This window comes from Brienomyrus brachyistius, chromosome 19, assembly GCF_023856365.1.
Source record: "Brienomyrus brachyistius isolate T26 chromosome 19, BBRACH_0.4, whole genome shotgun sequence".
NCBI lineage: Eukaryota > Metazoa > Chordata > Actinopteri > Osteoglossiformes > Mormyridae > Brienomyrus > Brienomyrus brachyistius.
The window spans coordinates 3469521-3490691 of record NC_064551.1 but is presented as its reverse complement, the minus strand read 5'-3'; the positions used below and the strand labels follow the sequence as shown (position 1 = coordinate 3490691).

The following is a 21171-nucleotide window of genomic DNA, read 5'->3' as shown; positions in this document are numbered from 1 at the left end:
ATAACCAAAAAACCTGAAAACACTTGCCACATGTACTGTAACAGATTTACAAGCTGTTCCTGATTTTGGACTTTCCTGTACTTGGGCCCCTTGCCTCAGCAAAGGAACAAAATTAATGGAATCTCTCTCAAGCCACCGCTTTCCATACTGTCTTCATGATAATTCTACTGAGCTCAAGCAGTGCGTCTGCTGTGACCATGCGGACCAGTCGGACAAAGCACAGCATCCATCATTTCTCAGCTTTTAGGTTCAGCATGAACAGGTGTCAGCTCCGCATGTGACTCGATTAGTCAATATTGAGTTTTACTTTTACAGCCGTTAGCTTGGCGATAGAGTTTCAATACTGCAAGCGTGTGTTTTAAATATGGACAGCAGCTCTTATTTGGCCATTTGAAATCCTGCTCCTTGAATTACTGTTACAATATTTCACTTCTTTTCTTATCTGGAATAATATCAAGAATACAAAAAGCATCTACTTGGCCAAATGTCATCCTGTAGTTTTCTGCTTATTCATTTACTTTGTCTAGGCCGTGGCAGATTTGCAATGCAAACTCATACTGGCTCATATGGCCTATTTCTCCAACAAAAGTCACATGATCAAGACACACTCAGGGCCTCGTGTCAAACAAAAGACCCGAGAGGTTGCTTGCCATCTGAGGAGTGGGAGTGTGAGTGCTTCAAGGGGGCCGCTGACTGATACCCCACAGCGTCAGCAATGTTTACATGCACACCTCATCCTGCTGATGATGTCACTGGCTTCTGCGCATCAAATGGAAACAGTGATGTGTTTTGGCCAATTGAAGACCTCCCTAAAAAAAAGATTGCTAACTATTGGCTGTATTTTATCAGTGGTCAATTGTTTTTGTTATTATAAGGGACATGATGGATCAATACTTATATTTCACCTGCATTACAAAACATGGTATTTAAGGTTCGATTCTCTATAATATTATTATAAACAGTATTTGAAATATTTTAGCATCTATACTTGTTTTTCCTAATCATACATTAATATCCATGGTTTAATATGACTACACTTTGAGCATTGTTGTATCATTTTAATTACCATTAATGAATATTCAATAAGAACAGAATCTGACTCGATTTTCTGCTGCACATGTGGCACTGATTACACTGGCATCAAATCAAAATAACAATGATATCCAGACCTGGATGTCAGTATACTGTATGTGCTTAACATTTATTACATAAATGTTTTGAAAATATGTTTATATCATTGAGAAGGCGAGAGGTAACATATTCTGAAATCGCTTCGCACATACACTTCACAAATATAAAGTAGAGAAAATACAATTTTAAAGGAAGAAACCAACCGAGAACCAAAAACACTATTCGATATAATCTTAGCACAAATCCGAATCAAAATGTAACAATGGCTATGATTATGTGTATAGGCCACAGGATTGTTATCACACTTCCCTGTAAGATGTTAATATTCTTTAGCAGAGCACTTTTTGCAGAACTGGATCCTGTGACCAGAGGGAAGTTGACTACGGAGATGGTCAAGTAAGCAGGTTTCACTGTGCTAGGGGTTTTTAAAATAGCATGCATACATCACATGAACAGTTACAAAAGGAGCATTCAAAATTAATCAAATATGAACTTCACAAATAAAATTTTCTAAAATGAAATCCCCCCCCCCCCCCCAGTGTTAGTCAACTTAGTTGTAACTTCATTGGGAACTTTTGTACTTTGTTCACATTGCGAAATATACCTAATGCACTTAACATCTTGTCAACGATTGTGCTTGAGTGATTTTGTAAACAATAGTGAGGAAGGTAAACCTGTTGAATCATAACAACTCAAGGTATATTCGATTAACCGATGTATCCTTTCTTATGTAAATAAAACAAATAGCAGCACGTCAATAAGCAGACATTGCAGTAGCAAATTCGTTGCGATACAAATAACTTTATCAGCCACTTTTCCATTTCCCTCCGTAAACTTTTATGAAACCCCAAGTCTTTTCATACATGTGTTTTACCAGACTGCCACAAGAATTGTGTGTAAATAAAGCCAATCAGGTGCGTGTAAATAAAGCCAAAAATTCATTGTTATTTCCATTATGTTTGGGACCCTTAAAGTTTTCCAGAACTGCGATTCGGACATATTAGTAATTTAAAAAATCGAAAATCTACTTTATAGTTATTAATACCGTAGAGATTTTCTTTCATCTAGTGCGACGCATCTTTTGTTGGCCAAATGTCATCTTTTGTTGGTTTTACTTATATCACTTTCTCCATGAACCATGTCCATTTTTCTTAATGTCACAGATTCCTTAGATCCTCGACCCCCAAACTTTCTCCTCCCGCATCACATGCGCTTACGAACATATGGACAGAAAAATGCGAATTCTCTCTCCCATCTCATCTCACTTCACATTGTGCCTGCGCCTTTGTTAGCGATGCCTTCCCTCAGCAGTTGTTGCGCTCAGCCGGCGTGGGGAGAGCTGCTTTCTGCATGTCAGATCTCCCCTTTCTCTCGCTTCAAATTTGGCTTCGCCTCAGCCAATGAAATCACCATGGAAACGACATGATCCCCCAGCTACACGAGAGAGAAAACGCAATTTCTCTTCTACGTTAGAAAGAGGAGGCATCCTATATACCCCAGCAAACCATAAAACCAGAATATGTAAATTATTAAAATAGTCGATTCCATAAAACGTCATAAACGTATTCGAAGACATGAGTACATATAGATCATTCGTGTCCATTCAATGAAACGTTTATTATATGGTTATTCCATTTTATTTGCTTTTTATTAGTACTCGTCGTCCCACCCTCTGCCATTTTCTTTGGAGGAAATAGCGGGGTACTTAAATATTATTCGTTCATCGTACTTACTACCTACACGTACGAGTTACATAAAAAACGGCGCTTCATTTTCAACATAAATTTAAACCTAACTACTAACAAATTTATTTCGGCTTCATATAAACATGACCTGTCAACCATTAAAAGTACAAACTTGACGCTATTTCAGATCAGTTTTCCTTTTTCCTTAAACGTACGGATGTTGTAGCCCACGCATTAATTGTGTTATTAGAATGTTTTAACTTCCACAAGATGGTGGGCTACAATGTGTGGGTATGGTGCCATTTGCGCAGAAGCCCCATTTTCATTGCCATATATGACAAAAGCTGAATCACACTGCTTTATTCTAATAAAATAAAAGTCTATTAATGAACTGTGCATAACTATTAAATCACCTTTTTGGTAAACTGCAGACTTTTGGTATATTTCAAAATTAAGAGTCATTCTAAATCCAATTCAGAAATAAGAGGCGTCTTTGCAGCCTTTACTGCAAAACACACTTGGCTAAACGAGTAACGTTCGTCCGAGGGATTATCGAAAAATGAGCCACCGTTTTCTTTAGATGCAAACAAAAAATTAAGACAGACGTTGATTCATACGTGAAAGCTATTCAAAATTACCATTCACGGTTCCATATTATAATTCATCAGAATAAAAAAAAATCTCATTTCCCTTCGTTGTATTAAGACGAACCATACGACCATTAAGCAATTAAAACAATGGAGTCGGTTTTCTAGACGATTAATGAAACGTATTGTAAATCCGAATAACTTATTTTAGAATTAATTTCAACAGATGCATTTCTAATAATGACATATTTGACTGTGTCCAATAAATAGTTTTTGCATTTAACTAATCATTTAATTGGGAAAATGTTGCCGGGACAAGTTGGTTTTTTCAGATTTGTAACAATCTGCTTTGCTCCATTGTTCACTAGCAATCGAAACCTCGCCCTCTTTCTGACGGAGGTTTTTTGATTGGCTGGCTCAGAGTGGGAATTGCGTCACCGCCCGGAATGCCCATTCATCTGTGCACTTGGGCGTTGGACTCCGCATCTTATTAGCAACAAGGGAAATTTCTCCATTTTCCATCCTGTCTACAGCGACACAGCCACAAATCTGGGATTTTTATTACTTCTCTTAACTTGGCAGGGTTTTTTTTGCGAATTTCCCATTTTGATCACTGCGACTGGACATTGATTACCTATAGAATAAACTTTGCAAAGGGGGCACCTGTACAGACCTTGCTCATAGGAAAGAGGCTTGTGGTCTTTGTTCGTGTTTTTGGATCAGTTGAGTTTCTTTGTTGGACGGAAAGCATGGGAGCGCAATTCTCCAAGACCGCTGCAAAAGGCGAAACCGCAGCTGAAAAGCCGGGAGAAGCGGCTGCTTCACCCTCTAAGACAAATGGGCAGGTAAAAGCTGTTTGATTCTACAAGATTTACGCGAATTTGAATATTACAATATTTTTGGGGTTTTGTGTGATGGTGCGCTCTCCGCGCGTTATCTTGGGGAGGTTTCTCCAGACGCGCGCCGGTTAAGCGCGGATTGGATTGAGCCACGCTTTCTTTACAATTAACTGAGGATTTTTGGTCTATTTCGGCGGTCGATGCTGCGATTTAATTGGAGAATGTTTTCAATTTTTGTACGAATTTCTGGTCATCATTTGGAAATTTACACAGTCGACTGGTGGTGACTTCGAGTATTAAAAGGCATTTTATGAACTGTGTCCGCGTGTTGAGCGTGTGATTCCGACTGCTGCGTCGTTTGATGGCGCGGTTGAGGTTCCAATGTTGACTCACGTCTTTTTCCGTGTCAAAGAGACTAGAAAACGGGACAAGTTGACCGACTGCTGAATTTAACGTTTCACTTTGTATTGGGGGGAGAAGAATTTGAAACTGTGCTTATTGAGGGTCCAGTGAAGCGACGAGGAATACGAGCAGCGGGTTGGATGGTTCAGCGCGACAGTAACAATGGCTTGCCACGATCTGGTTTACCACGCCTTTTGTTACGGATGCACGGCTAGAGATGCTTACTATAACCTCAGTGTGTGTGTGTCTGTGGGGGGGCTCTACCCTTACTGTCGTTTTTCAGCTGTCCATTTTGAGCGACTGCTTAATAAAAGATCATATGGGTAGTTGTTAGCCTCTTTAATTTTCAAGAAAAGTCTTCTTTAAGTGAAGGCTGCGTGATCTGGGGTATTAATTAGCATCTGCCGTTTTAATGAGCATCTGCTCTGTTTTGGCGCTGCACTATTGGCAGATCTAGGTCGCCCCCTAGAGGAGGCACGGACATCCATCTGTGGCTTTGCAGATGGAGATTCCATATAATCCCCTTTAAGAAAGAGGATAAACGACCGTTAATTGTTGCATTAATTATGAATCGGACTATCCCCAATTTAAACATTAACTTTCTTCTGTGCAAGGAGCTGAAGGGGTTTGGGATGAGAACTGAATTGAAGCACCAGTTTGTGGTGTCTACTGCCCCTACTGCTACTTGGTGGTACTGTAGAGCCTGGCATTTAAAGATGGGTTTTGCAGACACACTAAATGCTTCTTTTTACTACAGGAGAATGGGCACGTGAAAGTGAACGGAGATTCTTCTGCTGCGGCAGAGGCAGGCAAGGAAGAGGTGCAGGCCAACGGTAGTGCTACGGCTGAGGAGAGCCCAAAGGAGGAGGCGGAGCCAGCAACAGTTGAGGCAGCCAAAGAGGAAGGGGACAAGGAGAACACGGAGGCTGTTGCCCCAGCCACTGAGGCCGATGGGGCCACCAAGACGGAGGAAGGTGCCACGCCTTCCACCAGCGGTGAAACCCCTAAGAAGAAGAAGAAGAGATTCTCTTTCAAAAAGTCCTTCAAGCTGAGTGGATTCTCCTTCAAGAAGACCAAGAAGGAGACCACTGAAGGGGCAGAGGGTGAGGCCGAGGCTGCCGCCACCTCCACGGAAGAGGCAAAGAAGGAGGAACCGGAAGCCAATGCCACAGAGGAGGCCAAACCCGCAGGGGAGGAAGCTGCAACAACTGCCACTGGTGAGGAGGCTAAGGAGACCACAACCTCACCGGAGGCTAAACCCGAGGAGGTGACGACCCCTGCGGAGGAGCCGAAGACGGAGCCCCCTACCGAGGAACCGAAGGAAAAGCCAGTGGAGGAGAAACCTACCGAGGAGACCAAGCCAGCTGAGCCGGAGGCACCCAAGGCAGAGGAGCCGGCACCGGCCACCCAGGAGGCTGTGCCCAGTCCAGAAGCTCCAGCTGCTGAGTAAGGGTGTTGGTGCCAAACATGAAATTGAGGAAAAAAAATTGAGGTGGAAAAAGATAATCAAAGACACTTTCCCTGTTTGTATGTCGGAGTGGTGCCAGGTCCTGGCTTTGGAGAACTTGTCTACATCCAGGGATATTTTAAAGCTTTTCTTTTGTTTCTCCTACACCCCCCCCACACACACACACACCACAAAACCCATCTCACTCCATGCTTACTACCATTCCATGGGGCAGAGAGGTGGGTGGCTTAAGTAATATGGGGGAAAATTGCATCCACACTCTGCCACATACTTTTTTTTGCATCAGTATTAAATGTTTCCCCCCTCCATTTTTTTTTCTGCAAAATGTAAACTTCTCAATGTATGGACATGCCCATGGTATGAAGAAGGTGGGTGGTCAGTCAATATGTAAATGAGGGGGTGGGTTGAATGAGGCACCTTTTGTGCCTGTGGGACATGCTACAGGTTGGTGTAAAGGGTAGTCTTAAGGGTCTTACAGGAGCCTGTGTACCATGCAGTGTACAACACTAAGTCTTTGTTTTTTATTGGAGAAGACAAGATACAATTCCCAGAACTAGATTTAGAAATCATTTTAACGATCATAGCTTTTTCACTTCTCATTAGCTGTACCAGTCAGTGAATCAGTAGAAATACACGTTGTATAGGCTTTATTGTTTATTGCTGGTTTTATGACCTTAATAAAGTGTAAGTATGTATAGGCGGGGTGTTTTTAACTGTGATTATTGTACAAATGAAATCTTGATCTCAAGAAGCACATGAAGTTCGCAGCTCTTTTTTCCACCCTGCTCATTTTTGTAAGATAACAAAAGAGAAAGTCATCCTGGAAGAACCTTTTAAGCAATTTTGAACTCAACCAAGCTGTGATAAGTGGAATGGTTACTGTTTATATACTGTGGTATGTTTTGATTACAACAACTTTTTTTTTCCAGTGGTCTTTGACAAATTTAAGGAATCTCTATCAGATGCAATGTTTGTGTAGCATCTTGTCTCTTTCTTTTGTAAATACTGGACAAGCTTCGACCAATTTGACTTAGAGATGGAATGTAACTTTGCTTACAAAAATTGCTATTAAACTCCTCTGCTTAAGGTGTTCTAATTTTGTGAGCACACTAAAAGCAAAAATAAATGTGAATAAAATTTGAGCTTTGTCCTTTTTTTATTCTGGGAGTGGTGTGATTGTCACTGGTGACTTAATTGTAAGCAGTAAGTTTAATACTTCAAGCCTGGCTCATGTATGATCGCTAGAGATCAGTTTGGGGGGTTGGGGGTAGAGGCTTGGCCTTTTCAGTTCAAAGCAGCTGTCAGTCCACATACCTGATCTCATGTAATCAATTACTTTTTGTAGTTAGATCATTCATAATTTGATATTAATATACAATGAAGCCATTTTGAGCATTAAAGTGAGACGGTTTAAATCTCTACACACTTTATTGACGGTAGTTCCCACCACTGTGGCTGAAATTGTCACACGCAGGGCTTAACTGAATTCTCATTGGCTTTGCTGCTGGAGGACACTATGGGGGAAATATGTGCAAACTATCAGATGGTCAGTAACTTACAGTACAGTCAAGTGGGTCCTAATGGGTTACCAAACCTGATCTGCAGTCTGCTGTTTTGGGTTATAAGTGGCATATGCAAATGGGTTCACCATGCCAACACATCTGAGTTTCTTAAATGTCCTGCATAAGCTAACAAATCATGACGGTTCCGCCTGTTTCAGATTGATTTGCGTTATCCCGTAAAAGCTTATATTCTCTGCATTTTTATGCACACATTCCTTCTTAATCAATTCCAGAGGCCAGAGCACGGTATTTCCAGTTGTCCGTGGTGGTCCAGGGTCAGCAGTTAATATCGAGCCAAATGGCAAAACCGGTGAAAATGATGTGACAGGTGTGGGTGTTTCGGGAGTGATGCCGCCCATCACCAGCTCCGCAACGCTGCACGCGCGACACCCCGATTCGGTGCCAGCCAATCAGGACCGAGCACGCATTCCCACGATCAGAATGGCGCCAGAGGTGCCACAGGCTTACGTAGACGCCCAGTTTCAGATTTTACGTAAAATTCCGGTACCGTCATAAAGCAGCTAAATGCGAGAAGTAGATAAATGAACTAAATGATTCGTCAGAGCAAGAATAATGGAGTTCATACACAGTTATACATGAAAACACACGTTTTTAAGATGTAACACATTGTGCAGATTATGAGTAACATTTTCTCAAGACACATCATTTGAACATTCTTTCTCAAAACGAAAACGAAATAGAACACATTCGAAACAATCGATTTGGTGGCTATTCCCTTCATAGCCATTTTCAATTCCCTCACAAGGGACGTAATAATAAAATTGGATATGTAGTCACGTACTCACAGAATTTCCGTATATCTTCACCCTCGAGAGGGTGAGGGGTACTTTTGGATCTGATTTGAATGAGGTAAAATGGCCCGCTGAGCTGTTTTTCTCACCACACGGTGATATTACGGTTTCCGTAAATTTAATACAAACAAATGGAGATTTTGCATACAGTTACATGCTGCTCTTACATCAACACAACTGCTGCTTTAGACGTGCGTTACGTGCCCGACGGGCGCGCGCCAGTCATTCGCGGACATTGCACGCGCAGCCCATCGCCTTTCAATCGCTGCTCAAGATTCCCGAATGAATTGCAGGGTCCGCCATCATTTTCGTTTTATACTCGTAAATGTCATAAATAACCATTCATTTCAGATCAGTAAATTAAACGAAACGAATATCCCTTTATTTTTTTTAACACAAGGCACCGTTTCACGTTTTAAAAAATGAGCTCAGCACAACAAACGCCCACGTTTCTCATACAGACAGATTTCTGCACTTATCTATTATTTTTATAGCAATCCTCTTGGAGACAAACCTGAGGGTTCTGCGCCATCGTATGGCAAAACGTGATATTGCAGTACAACGTAATAGTCTGTAGAACGGATTAGCTAGGTACACAGCCATTTAGCTGTATGATTGACGGCTTCGGGTTAAGCACCAGGTACCTGGCAGGCTTCAAGTTACAAATCCATTCTATTTAGGACAGCAATGTTCTAGCACATCGGCAGCAAGAACAATAACAAAAATAATCATTTGGCTTGCCAGTATTCAGAAACGATCATTTTAGTTAAAGTCCTGGAGGCTATATGGGCACAAGTCAGGGAACAACCCAGGATGGGGGCAGAAACCCATCACAGAGATCAGTATCTCTTAGAAAAACTAAATGAAAAGAACGTTTAGCTTCTTGTGTGCCTGTCAAATTAGATTCATATTACCCTGCATTTTAGAGATTTCACTCTTTTGGGGAAGTTTCTTTATTGAAAGCCGAAACAGTCCATGGGGCCATAATACCATTTTCTCTGTTAATGACTTCCTTTAATGAGGCAACATTAACAAAAGGCAATTAGAGAGTGCAGAAAGGAATGGCGTGATTCCTCCTCTTGGGATGGGCAAGTGAGGAACAGGCCTGTAGTGGCAGAAAGCCATGCGTGCTTCTCAAGCAGAGTTTGATTGATACTGTAGCGCTTCTGCCAGAAGGCAGCCAAGGCCGTGGTCTCCCACATAGCTTTGCAGCAGCGACACCAGTCACACGACCAATAGGCTAAGGGCTCACAGCGGACCGCCTACAATCACTTCCACACCCCCGACAGAACAGACCGTCAGCCAGCACATTCCTGCAAAATCTACGTAAAGATAGGTGACCAGCTGAAAATATTTGGACTTTCTCAAGTGCTTTGCTGGCCAATGGAAAACTCCAAATCCCTTTCATAATTGTCCAAAGGGTCAAAGGGGAGGTGGTGGAATGGAGAAATAAAATCTGCTGACAGTGGAATGGAGCAAGATGGAATAAGACTGACAAGAACAGCTGGGAAAACTGAGGAAAATTCTATCAGTTGTTAATTTACGATTTAATTCAGTTGTGCAGGGTCCATTCCAAGTAGCATGCAACTTTGCTACCAAACAACTGAAATTCCAACAGGTCTTGATCTCAGTCATCATTTAAAATCTTATAGAGGCAACAAAACCATGCAGCACCCTCTTGTGGGTAATTCATTCTACATGCGAAAAAGACAATTTATGATTTTGGTCACATTAAGAAAATGGAAGAAATAAATATTTCAGTATAAAACATTTAATGTGCATATTCAGAATATCAAAGTCAGCATTTAATTCTAAAAAAACATTTTCTAAAAAAAAAAAAAACATTCAAATACAAATGGATAGAAAATGTTTTCGAAAATTACAATAAATTGAGTAACGTGAAGGAAATACTGATTTCCTTCAGTAAATTCGGCAGTATAAAACACAGTCATGAGTAATTTAGCTGCGATGGATAAACATGTGAGACCTTATGACAGCACAGCAAATAAATACATCAGTGGCGTGACGAGGAGTCCGACATCCGGGAGCATCATCCTGAGGGTGCTGATCAGGTACTGCTCGTCTGCTCAGCCTTAACACTGACAGAGGGGCACACAGCACAGGTCACGCAAGCGCTACATTCACCTTTTAAATCCTCAAAAGCTCCTTTCTGACCCTAATTTAATGAGCAAGTCTTATTGACTGGCTGAGGTCAGTTTTTATACAGAATTAATTATACATAGACGCAACAAACATTGTACTTGGTGGTCATCCATTACGGCCCCTGGAGAAGGGCATAGTCCTGACAGCGTAAGTTAGCCCTATATACTCCTGCAAGCTACCGCTATTACTGAGAACTGAAAACAAGGGCGTCAAATCTTTTGGACTGTCCACCCGTATGTGTACCAGGTAGGTAAATGATAGTGTTTTCTGTAAAACCAATTTGACCTAAGATACTTCGTCACGAGGTAAAACAGGTCAAACGATGAAGTGTAGCATCCACAGGCCCTGAGCCATCACACGCTGCTGATGTTCACGTTCAATCCATCCATCACAGTTTATTTAACAGCTGGAGTCATGCTGTTTGCATTTAACCCGTGCACTACCCCAGCCAGGCTGTCTGACCACAGTGCATATATAAATTAAATAAGTAACATATAAACTCAGTTTAAGATCAACAGGTAAGACCTTCCTGTGCTAAAGATTACATCCACGCGTGGCTGCAGTTTACTTGAGGGATGTTGTAAAGCTGACGTTCATGTCAACGCACCTTGGTATTGAGTACAATCCTCAACTATTCAGAGTATGACAGTTTACCAGACAGGTCATCCCAGAGGACAAGCGTACTGCCAATCACCTCCAAATTTCTCTTTCTTTCCATGTTTCATGCCCAACTCCATCATTTTTGCTCCAGTAACTTAGTATCTCTGTGTACTTCTGGGTTTTAACTGTCTACAAAGTGAGCTGATGCTGTCGAGAACCGATGTGGGACGGTGATGCTTCTCATCACTCCTCCCCGGCACCCGGGTCTCAGTACCTTCAGTTTTGCGTTTAGAGAGCCGGGGACCAGCGAGAAAACACAGCTGACCTACTTTAATTCCTGTCAGACTTTGGAGGCCGTACTTCAGACCTTACCTTTTCGTGTCGACCTTTTCAGAACTGCTGTCCTTTGGTTTCTCCTCTTCTTTTACCTCTGCATTCAGGAAAAAACTCATTACAATGGGCGGCTCAAACACTCGTCTGTCGTTTTACCTTCTAGAAGGAAGGCCGTGCCATCATCGTACCAAAAGTGCATTCAATAATGTTTCCTCTCACTTCTGAACATGACTCCCTTTTCCCAGTTCACCTTATAGATATTTAGCGCTACATTTCCCAGCGGTTCCAAAACATGATCGCCCTCGATGAACAGCAATGCTTCCTGCAGTTGACATAATTTCAGCCTAAATGTTCGTCCTTCATGGTCTGATACCCCACATCTACTCAGCTCTCCTTCAACACCTGCCTGAAGACCCCCGCTCACCTGCAATGTGTTCCTGCCTACAGCCTAAAGCAGGACTGGACCTGGACCCTGCCTGCACCACTGTACTGCTATGGGGACTTGGTAGCTCCCCAGATTATTTGTCAAAGTAGCTCACACTGTAAAAAAAAAATGGCTGGAAACCACTGGGATAAACCTAGAGGGGATCATGAGTCTCTGGCATTTTTATTTTAGGGGTGACGATGGGCTGAATAGTTTGGGAACCTATGATCTAAAGAAAATCACAACGGGTCCTGTAAGTGTCATGTGAATGACATCAATATATACGTGAATGACATCAATATATACGTGAATGACATCAATATATACACATGAACACTGACACAAACTTGCTCACTGGATGACAAAGATCAGAAAAGGACAACGGCGCTGATGTCAGAGGAGCCGCCGACGCAACAGATGTCACTGGCCGCGTCTCTATCCATGACACACTAGCTATTGATTTTTACTCTGGAATAAGCACCATCGATCCAGCTAAGTGGCGAAGTGCTCGCTTACCGTTTGAAGCTCAGGACTGTCATGTCCTCGTAAGACAGTCTGTGGCATTTAATGCCAGGCCGCATAAGCAAAGCGGGGCTGATCAATACCCTCACGCTTGGCTGCGGTCTGAATCACACCGATGTATTTCACTGTCTGCCGCCGAGGACGTTACAGTTATCGCACTAGCATGTCTTAGACTGGACAAAATTGTATGAGTTGAGCACGGGCTGCATTTAGCTTTGTATCAAAACACAGAGCTCCTTAGAAAACAGTACAGGGCCGTGGTGAGTGTGGAGTGAATACGCCTAGTTCATACTTCACTTTTTCATGTGTGCCGTTGGGCTGGAGACCTTAAGTCCAGACCACAGCTTGTGTTCATAATACCTTTGGCTGCAAACGCGGATGGTCGCGGTTGATATATGCATCCGGCAGTGATATATCACCACCCTTCTAATAGAGCTGCTCACAACTACTACAACTATTCTTCCTTTACTCTTTTGTTGTTGACTGCTGATCTGTGAAAGTCCATGCTGCCACCTACTGGAAATACTCAGGCATTGACCTTTTACATGTGCAGACAATGCAGCCGTCTGCAGCCAACCCCTGATGATGAAATTTACGTCACATCCCCTCATACGCTATCACACACTATGGGTGATATTGGGACCAGAGGAACTTGAGCATTCCACACACGCGGCAGAGGGATGGGGCACCCATAACTGGAGGTTACAGCGCTACAGCAAGCCTTCACAATCTAAATCAGGTATTATCATTACAGAAATATTCTAATGATTCTTGGTCAAATCACTGAGTGAATATGCAACAAAAAGAGTTTTTTAAATAAACTACTGACCCTTGCCTGGATTCTTTGAGCCCCCTAGAGTTGGTTAGTAGCTCAGCACCCATTTCATGGCTGAATGTGGGAGTCAAGCCAAGCAGCGACACTCCCCGGAAACTCACCGACTTTCTTCTCCTCCGTGTCCTTCTTGTCCTCCTCGACGCGGGCGCGCTTCATGCCCTTCTTATGATTGGCCACGTTCCTCCTCCCGCCCTCTCCCTCATCCTCGGAGTCTGAGAACTCCTCGTCGCAAGCGATCCTCTTGTCGGAGGCGCGGACTGAAGGAGGGAGGAGAAAAAGAGGTCCTCTTTCTATGGAGTTCCGCCGCTGGCAGTTAGGGGGCAATGTATTAACGTCAGGATGGCAGGCTGCCCCCCAAGGAAGGGATGCGTAACAGCAGGTTTCAATGCCAGCCTGAACAATACAATTATAGCACCTGTTGCCAAGTTAATTAACCTATTCATAGAAACTGGACTGGGTAACCTCATTTTCATGAATGAATGAAAGTCCTATCAATCCTTACAGGCTCTCTCTCACGTCTTTGTAATAACAGAATGTCTGGGTACAGCGAAGTGTGAGCCGGAATGTGGGAAAGGCAATGCGGGGCAGGGTTACTGGTGATGCGCTTTTCAGGGTCTTCCGTGTCCTCATCCATGGTGTCGTCTGGGACGATGTCCTCTGGGATGGCCTGCATCTGCACGCCGGGGGCGTGGGGTAGCATGCGCAGGTTCTCAAAGAGGCGCTGCCTGAAACCGTGAGCGCAGAGGGGTGAACACACTCCAACTGAGTATAAAGACACACACAGACCCGCAAACAGCATACGGAGATGCAGGCACACACAAGACACACACACACAGGCGCACACAGAGACAGACACACTTACATACATCACTCAGAGATGCAGGTAGACACACACACGCATGCACACATGCACAGACACCCAGAGAGACACACATACAGACAGACATGCTCGCACCCACACACAGACACACAAACACACCATACAGAGATACAGGCAAACACACAGTGGGCGGGGTCACATACAGTCACAAACCGGTTTCACTCCTGCTGTCAGGGAAACGGTATTGAGTATTGATGCACGAACACACTGAACCTGTAAGAGTTCCTACCCTCTGCCAGTGAGGCTACTCACCAGCTGACCAAACTATTAGCACGGACAATTCACACATTTTATTAGTACTTTTACTGTTACTATTTTATTTATTGTTTTCTTTACATATTTCTATTACTCACTATAGGGATCCTGCAGGGAAACACATTTCATTACCTGCATTTACTGCTGTTTGCTGTACTACTGCACATTCGAGAAACTAACTTTCATTTGATGTGATTTATACACAGGCAAACAGACTCACTGGAGGACACAATTCCAGAAAGTGGACCGAGTCTGGCTGCCAAGTATTCTGGTTTGCCATCTCGGCACGTTAAGGGCGCGCCATCGCATCGCTGAACTTACTTGATCTTGTCCATGTACTCCTGCGTGTTCTGGTTGGTCATGTTGGACGGGCTGATGTGCAGCTTGAAATCAGGTCCGAAGTACTCAAAGTAATCGTTGTAGGGAAGCTCTGCAGGGGGATGTGGCCAAAACTGAGTCTCCAACACTGCAGCACTGGGTGCCAGTGCGATGACAGCATTTCGGAAAGGCAGTTATAAACAGCCCACTGGTATGAAGGCCGATGCGTGTGCAATGGTTTCAATTTACAACAGCAGCAAATCAATCCACGTGGCGTGGCGAGATCCTTTATAACATACTGCACCCTGACAGTAATGGCATGTTTATCAGAAATAATAATCATCTTGTTATCATCATTATTCACAGTTAATGTTATGTATCTAAAGTATTCACTTTCAGAGTCATTTAATGAGACTTGAGGTTCGAAAAAGCTGATATTTAGCATTTCGATTTAGAAACCTTTCCGGCACTCAAAACCTGTAAACCACATTAGCTGGGTGTGTAGCCTGATGGAAGGAACAATTAACTGGAAAGCAATACGAGGGAAGGTAATTGTTACAAAACGTCTGCGACCCCCCCAAATAAAGCCATGACACACAGGCCACTTTTTCTGATTGGCTCCCTTCCAGCAGCAGCCAGGCTGGTCACTGAGGACATTCACAACAGAGAGGAACTCCAACTCCCAACACAGTGTCATGGTCAAACTAGCTACTGCTGATACTGAAGGAAAAATGTATCTATCATATTAAACACGCAAGTGTATTTATTTAATTTTACAGTAAAAACCTGAACACACATTTCTTTCATAGTCTAGTCTGCCGTTTTCGTCCGTTCTTCTTACACCTTGACTAAAGGAACTGTGTCACCTGTACAAATGGCAAATTTCATTTACTTTTGTGTCAATTCAAATTCAGTCTTAGAGGGGCACACAGGAGAGGTGAGAACTGAATGTGATAATTAAGGCCAGACCATTCACACGCACAATGGGGGGGGCGTGATCATATTCTCATATTACCCACACAGACTGGAGTAACACAGGCCTCGCTCAGTAAGAGTGACCCTCATGCCTGCAGGGACACTAAGGATGTGGGCGATGCGACGTTCTCACCGTCGGGGATGTCGGTGTCCAGCGCCACAGCGGTCTCGTAGGTCCAGCAGCGGGCCACATTGCGGATGGTGTAACCCCCACCCCCCAGCATCAGCAGGGGCAGGTTGAAGGACTTCATGTACTCTACACACTTGGCATGGCCTGGTAGCACACAGCACGGAGACTGTCACACACAAGGCCCGGCCCGGGGCTGCGCTGCGGCCAAGCATCTCGAGTGAGGCCAAGGCGCTTTGTCGGCAAGCACCGACTCAGCTGCCTCTACGCTATCAGCAAGTGCCACATTCTGCAGGCCGCGTTTCACAACCCCAGAGGAGGTCTTGACAAAAACCGGAAAGGACAGACAATTTTTTTGGGGAAAACATGCATGCAAAAAGGCGGCACACTTTCCTGTAAATAAAATAAAATGCACGGATTGCTGACCCCGAATGGTGAGGTTGAAGCAGCCCAGGCGATCTCCGGAGAGCGAGTCAGCCCCGCACTGCAGCGCCACTGCACTGGGCTGGTACATCTCCATCACCTTGGCCATCACCTACAGATGGAGGTACCACCACCTTAACACAACAGCCCGCCAAGTAACACCTACGACTTTATGAAGGAGGCTTGATGAAACTAATAACTAATAGTTTGAAATTCACAACACAGACAAACTTTTATAATGAAACGGAAGCTAAATACTTGGATTCGGTAGTCAGTTCAGCAGACGTGTGGTCCGGGAACATCTAGATCTTTCCATTTTCTTATTTCCTTTTCCCCCAGAGATCATTCACCTTAGTCTCTCGGATATTAAATCTTAAGAAGCAGCCACCAGCTTTACTGTCAGACATATCTGCGTGTCCAACTTACCGGCTTGAAAATCTGCTCGTATGACTCATCGTCAATCCCGTCCCTAAGGGGGAAGTTGACCGCGTAGTACTTGCCTTTGCCTGCGCCGATATCCTGAGAGAGAACAAGGCAATGATAACTGACTTTCCCAGCGGATCCGTCACCAAGCCACCACTGTTCATCAGTGTCACTCCAGCCGAAATTAATCAAATCGCACAAATCCACAGTAAAGGACATCATGCATTTATCAAGCCTATCAATCCTATCAACTTTTACAATTTTGCTAAATAAATCAAGTCTATTCTTTATATGTATTTTGCTGCAGTCAATTCTGGAACTAGCACCACATTGACATGCTAATACTGACAGATGGACTAATAATAGTAATAGTAATAATAACAACAACAATAATTCACGCCCCATTAATATTCTAGTACAGCGTTTCCCAACCTGGTCCTCAGGATCCCCATCTCCCTGCCAAACAGTAAATATTTTTGCTCTCACCCAGCTCACTACAGGGAGGGAGCAAAAACATGAACTGTCTGGGATCCCTGAGGACCGGATTGGGAAACACTGTACTAGTATGCAAGTAAAAATAGACTCACTTACCCTGAGGTCTCCAGTCCCAGGAAAATACTCTCCATATTTGTGGAAAGACACAGTCATGACTCTGTCTGTGGTATAGAAGGCCTCTTCGACCCCATCGCCATGATGGATGTCAATATCAATGTACAGCACTCTTTGGTGGTATCTAAGGGAGAAAACCGAATGCATGAAGCCTCAGTTCTCTCTGTTAAACATCGCTAGACAAAGGCAATCCACAGGTACCCACGGAATAGCAAAACACAGCATGGCATCAGAGGCAAAAGCCAACTCACTTGAGCAGTTCAAGGATGGCAAGAACGATGTCGTTGACGTAACAGAAGCCAGAAGCCTCGGACTTCTTGGCGTGGTGAAGACCTCCGGCCCAGTTGACGGCGATGTCAGTCTGCTGCCTGTTCAGCTTCACTGATCCGGCTGCCATGCCGACAGGGCAAAAGGTCTATTTATTCATGCTAGTGGAATTACAGGCACTGCTTGTCGACCAAGGGACTCATGCGTAACAAAACACGAATATTTAATACTAGACTTGGGAAGTACTATGGTAACCCGGTATACTGTGGTATTCTGAAATTCTGGCAACAAAGTTGGGGTAGGGGGGTCCCCAAAGATAATCTTTGCCTTTTGATGTACCCCCCCCCAATTAGCAAGTTTTGTTACCACCACTTAAAGTGTTGTTTTTGAAAATACCATCAAATTACCACATACCGTGGTATAATGTCTGGATATTACAACGGTATGAAAAATTAGTTACCGACAAGCCTATTTAGCACCCTAAAGGTATTCAAAAAAACTATAATTAAATAGTACAGTTATGAATACACAGCATATTTCCAGTTACTCCTACTATATTATAACAGGTCTGGTGTTTACATTATGTCCATATTATTAACATAGGCCATCTGCAACTGGACAGACCACCATCACTTAATTACCAACATGGCCATTGGTTATCTGGGTCACACGCTGCTGTGGGCAAATGTCACCATTTCCACCAGCTGGGCAGCATTCATGGGTATTTAGGCAGAATCTCCACACTCACCAGCTGACCCTCCCGCCGACAGCTGGCAAAACTCAAACAAGCCGTCGAACACAGGACAGTCCTCTCCAACGTTGACTGAAAAACGCATCAAATTCTCCATACGTGGGCCCTTGTACGTGTCACTGCCCATCAAAGTCACATTCAAATGCATCTGATAGGTCACAATCTAACAACTAACAGCTCAGAGCTTAAAAATAAATGCCTAACCAATTGATTTAGAAGCATGCAATCCGCCATTAATAAACACAAAAATGAATACGTTTTCACATAAATTTGATTGCATTTCTTTCAGGGACAGACAGGTTTCTCCTGTCTAGGGATGAAATTGCTACTGATTTCACAGTAATCCATGACAAACTTTCCGATGTTTAGTATTATCGTTTCAAATTTTAATTACCGTTAACACCGTTATCCCGCTTTGAAAAACTTACTGTAATGTGTGGCACACTGGGGAGCACAGCCCGTCTTATCTACCTTGTACACTACCTTGTAAAAATACAGCCCTCCCCACCAAAATCACTCACATCTCTGCATCTGCTTGCTGAACTCTGACATGTTGTCTGGCCGTATGGATCGCAGGAACTTGATGTAGTCGTCGCTGTGGTACTTGGTCATTTCTTCTGCCGTGGCTTTATGTGGCCTCTGAGGAGTGAAAACACGACTATTAAAACAAAACAGCATTACCGATGTTCACATATGGCAAAAGAGGTGGGTTTAAAACCTAATTTCTACATATTCCTGCCCAAATAAGCAATCTGTCTTCGTATTAAAATGATGCTTTATGTATCATAACACATCCATGTAAAGCGCTTTGGGACAACTCTGTCGTGAAAGGCGCTATATAAAAATAAAATGAATTTAATATTTGATCTTGACAGGAGTTTCACCGATGGGAACTCGTTAGGAGCTACATGCCGATATCTTTCTGTCCTCTAATCCGTTTTCCATTGAAGAGTTGCTGCAGGCTTTTTATTCACAAGTTTCACATTAAAGTCTTCCTTCCCAAGTCAATCAGACAGGAAAAAAAAATGTACATGAAAATGCTGCCGTATTCAGAGTGGAGACTGACGCAGACATACTCACATATACTTCCATTTTCCTGTACAGTCCATAATTTAAAAGCAGATTATGGGTCATGCGGATTCTGTGAGGTTTCATTGGGTGTCCTTGTCCATAGTAATAGTTTCCAATATCACCTGAAATTAAAAACATTGCTTATTTCTTCATTTTGACTTTCCTCTATGCACATATCACAGTTGATGTTTTGCTTGGTTGCAGATTAAGGGCTATGTGTAAAAATCCTAATAGGTGGCTAATTATTCATTCTAAATTGTTGACTTACCATCTGGAAAACGAGCTGAAGCCTAACTTAGCTGACAGAATGGCAGAAGACTGCCTACATTTTCCTAGAATATACAGACATTCCATTTTGAGTGACCATGCTTACCTAACACTATCCCTAGATTTTTTCCGTTAATTGCTAAGCTACTTAGTGTATGTTACTCTGCTGATATCAATGACACATCACCATGTGGTATCAGTGCATTGTCACAAGTACATGAGTACCGTATCAGACTCGATACATGCACCCCTATAATGTACATTATATGTTTTTGGACTGCAGTGGGAAATTGGCGTATCCAGAGGAAACCAGGGAAAAGCCTGCAAACCCCAGAGAGTCTGGGATCAAAGGATACAGTGACGCTTAGAACATATATCCTCACGTTTGACTGGTATACAATTACTGCATTTGCCGTTTAAAGGGATTTTATGAGAAATAATGACAGAGACAAACTGCGTGCGTGCGTGCGCGTGTGTTTGTGTGTGTGTGAGAGAGAGAGAGAGAGAGAGAGAGAGAGAGAGAGAGAGAAACAAAATGAACCTGAACATGCGCATTGCTACCATATTAACCTCCATCTCTACCGGGCCTGGGCGGCAACAAATAACTTCCTAGATTATATTTCAAGACCTTGGCCCAAAGTGGAGTCGTCTCGGTTTCGCTGACACATGTTTTAAAGCACCTGCACACATTTATTCGGGACGCACATTACAGCTAGCCACCAGGCTAATTCCGCTAGCTAGCCTTCCGGGGGACCGGCCGTTTTTGGTCTTTGACGTGACGCCCCTCACGCATGATCGGTCACCCTGAACGTGCAAATACAAATGTAAGGGGGGGAAACTTCACTCCTCTATAGTCCAAACAGCTTCATTTACATTATTGGTTTAACTAGAAAGCTTGTGCATGATTTCTCCCGCTCGCTAGCTTGTTAACCCCACGTCCCGTCCTCCCACCCTCCTTCCACACTAAGCAGCGCGGCTTTTCCGTCCGAACTGCGGCGCTCAGTCTACCTGCCGTGTAAAGCTCAGGCCGTTTATAAAAGTAAAGAGCGGATCCATACCGTCGTAATAGTAGCAAACCTTCTTCTTATTGCCACCTTGGAGCGAATACGCCATTGCTGTTCTGTTATTTAGTTTTTTCTAGACGGGCAGATCGGCAGCCGGCTAATGATTCGGCAAAGAAAGAAAAGACATGGAGCTGCGAGTGGGAGGCGTCTGACCGCGAGGCGGCGGCGCGTGCCGTACAGGCAGCGATCAGCGCGACGCGCATGATGCTTCATTATCGTGCTCAATTGTTAAAGCTGATAACGCGGCTTAGGCGCGGAGTACGATCTTAAACGTCACGTCTGTCTGTATTTTACCCAATTTTATTGCATGTATTTAATATAAAAATAAAATTTTCGGCTACATGCTCATATGTGCATAAAGCATGTTTTCATTTTCTA

General features: G+C 43.5%; 3 protein-coding genes across 18 annotated transcripts in view; 1 reads left to right on the top strand and 2 right to left on the bottom strand.

Annotated features, from left to right (window-relative positions):
- The window catches only part of LOC125714399 (uncharacterized), a 139768-nt gene extending 129884 nt beyond the window's left edge, over nucleotides 1-9884 (bottom strand). For 14 of the 15 annotated variants that reach the window (XR_007383659.1, XR_007383657.1, XR_007383662.1 and 11 more), the window contains exon 1: nucleotides 8481-9884. The gene's annotated coding sequence lies outside the window, so the exon portion shown is untranslated. Of the gene's footprint in view, nucleotides 1-8476 lie in introns of all 15 variants that reach the window. The other variant, XM_048984944.1, reaches the window with a different exon arrangement.
- Nucleotides 3879-7254, top strand: marcksa (myristoylated alanine-rich protein kinase C substrate a). Its single transcript, XM_048984958.1, has 2 exons — nucleotides 3879-4248; nucleotides 5402-7254. The coding sequence occupies exons 1-2, from the start codon at nucleotides 4153-4155 to the stop codon at nucleotides 6092-6094; spliced, it is 789 nt and encodes a 262-aa protein (XP_048840915.1). The 5' UTR covers nucleotides 3879-4152; the 3' UTR covers nucleotides 6095-7254.
- Nucleotides 9885-10241: 357 nt separating the features above from the next.
- Nucleotides 10242-20969, bottom strand: LOC125714400 (histone deacetylase 2). Of its 2 annotated transcripts, XM_048984956.1 has the most exons (14): nucleotides 20788-20968; nucleotides 19472-19584; nucleotides 18913-19030; nucleotides 18389-18463; nucleotides 17625-17763; nucleotides 17356-17497; nucleotides 16768-16860; nucleotides 16345-16453; nucleotides 15925-16065; nucleotides 14820-14928; nucleotides 13958-14088; nucleotides 13465-13620; nucleotides 11622-11679; nucleotides 10242-10585 (listed from the first exon to the last, which is right to left on the bottom strand). In XM_048984956.1, exons 1-14 carry the CDS (start codon nucleotides 20840-20842, stop codon nucleotides 10555-10557), a joined length of 1470 nt encoding a protein of 489 aa, XP_048840913.1. In that variant the 5' UTR covers nucleotides 20843-20968; the 3' UTR covers nucleotides 10242-10554. The 2 variants fall into 2 exon arrangements, with proteins under 2 accessions (XP_048840913.1, XP_048840914.1); XM_048984957.1 differs by lacking the exon at nucleotides 18389-18463 and having other exon boundaries at nucleotides 20788-20969.
- Between the last annotated feature and the right edge of the window lie 202 nt (nucleotides 20970-21171).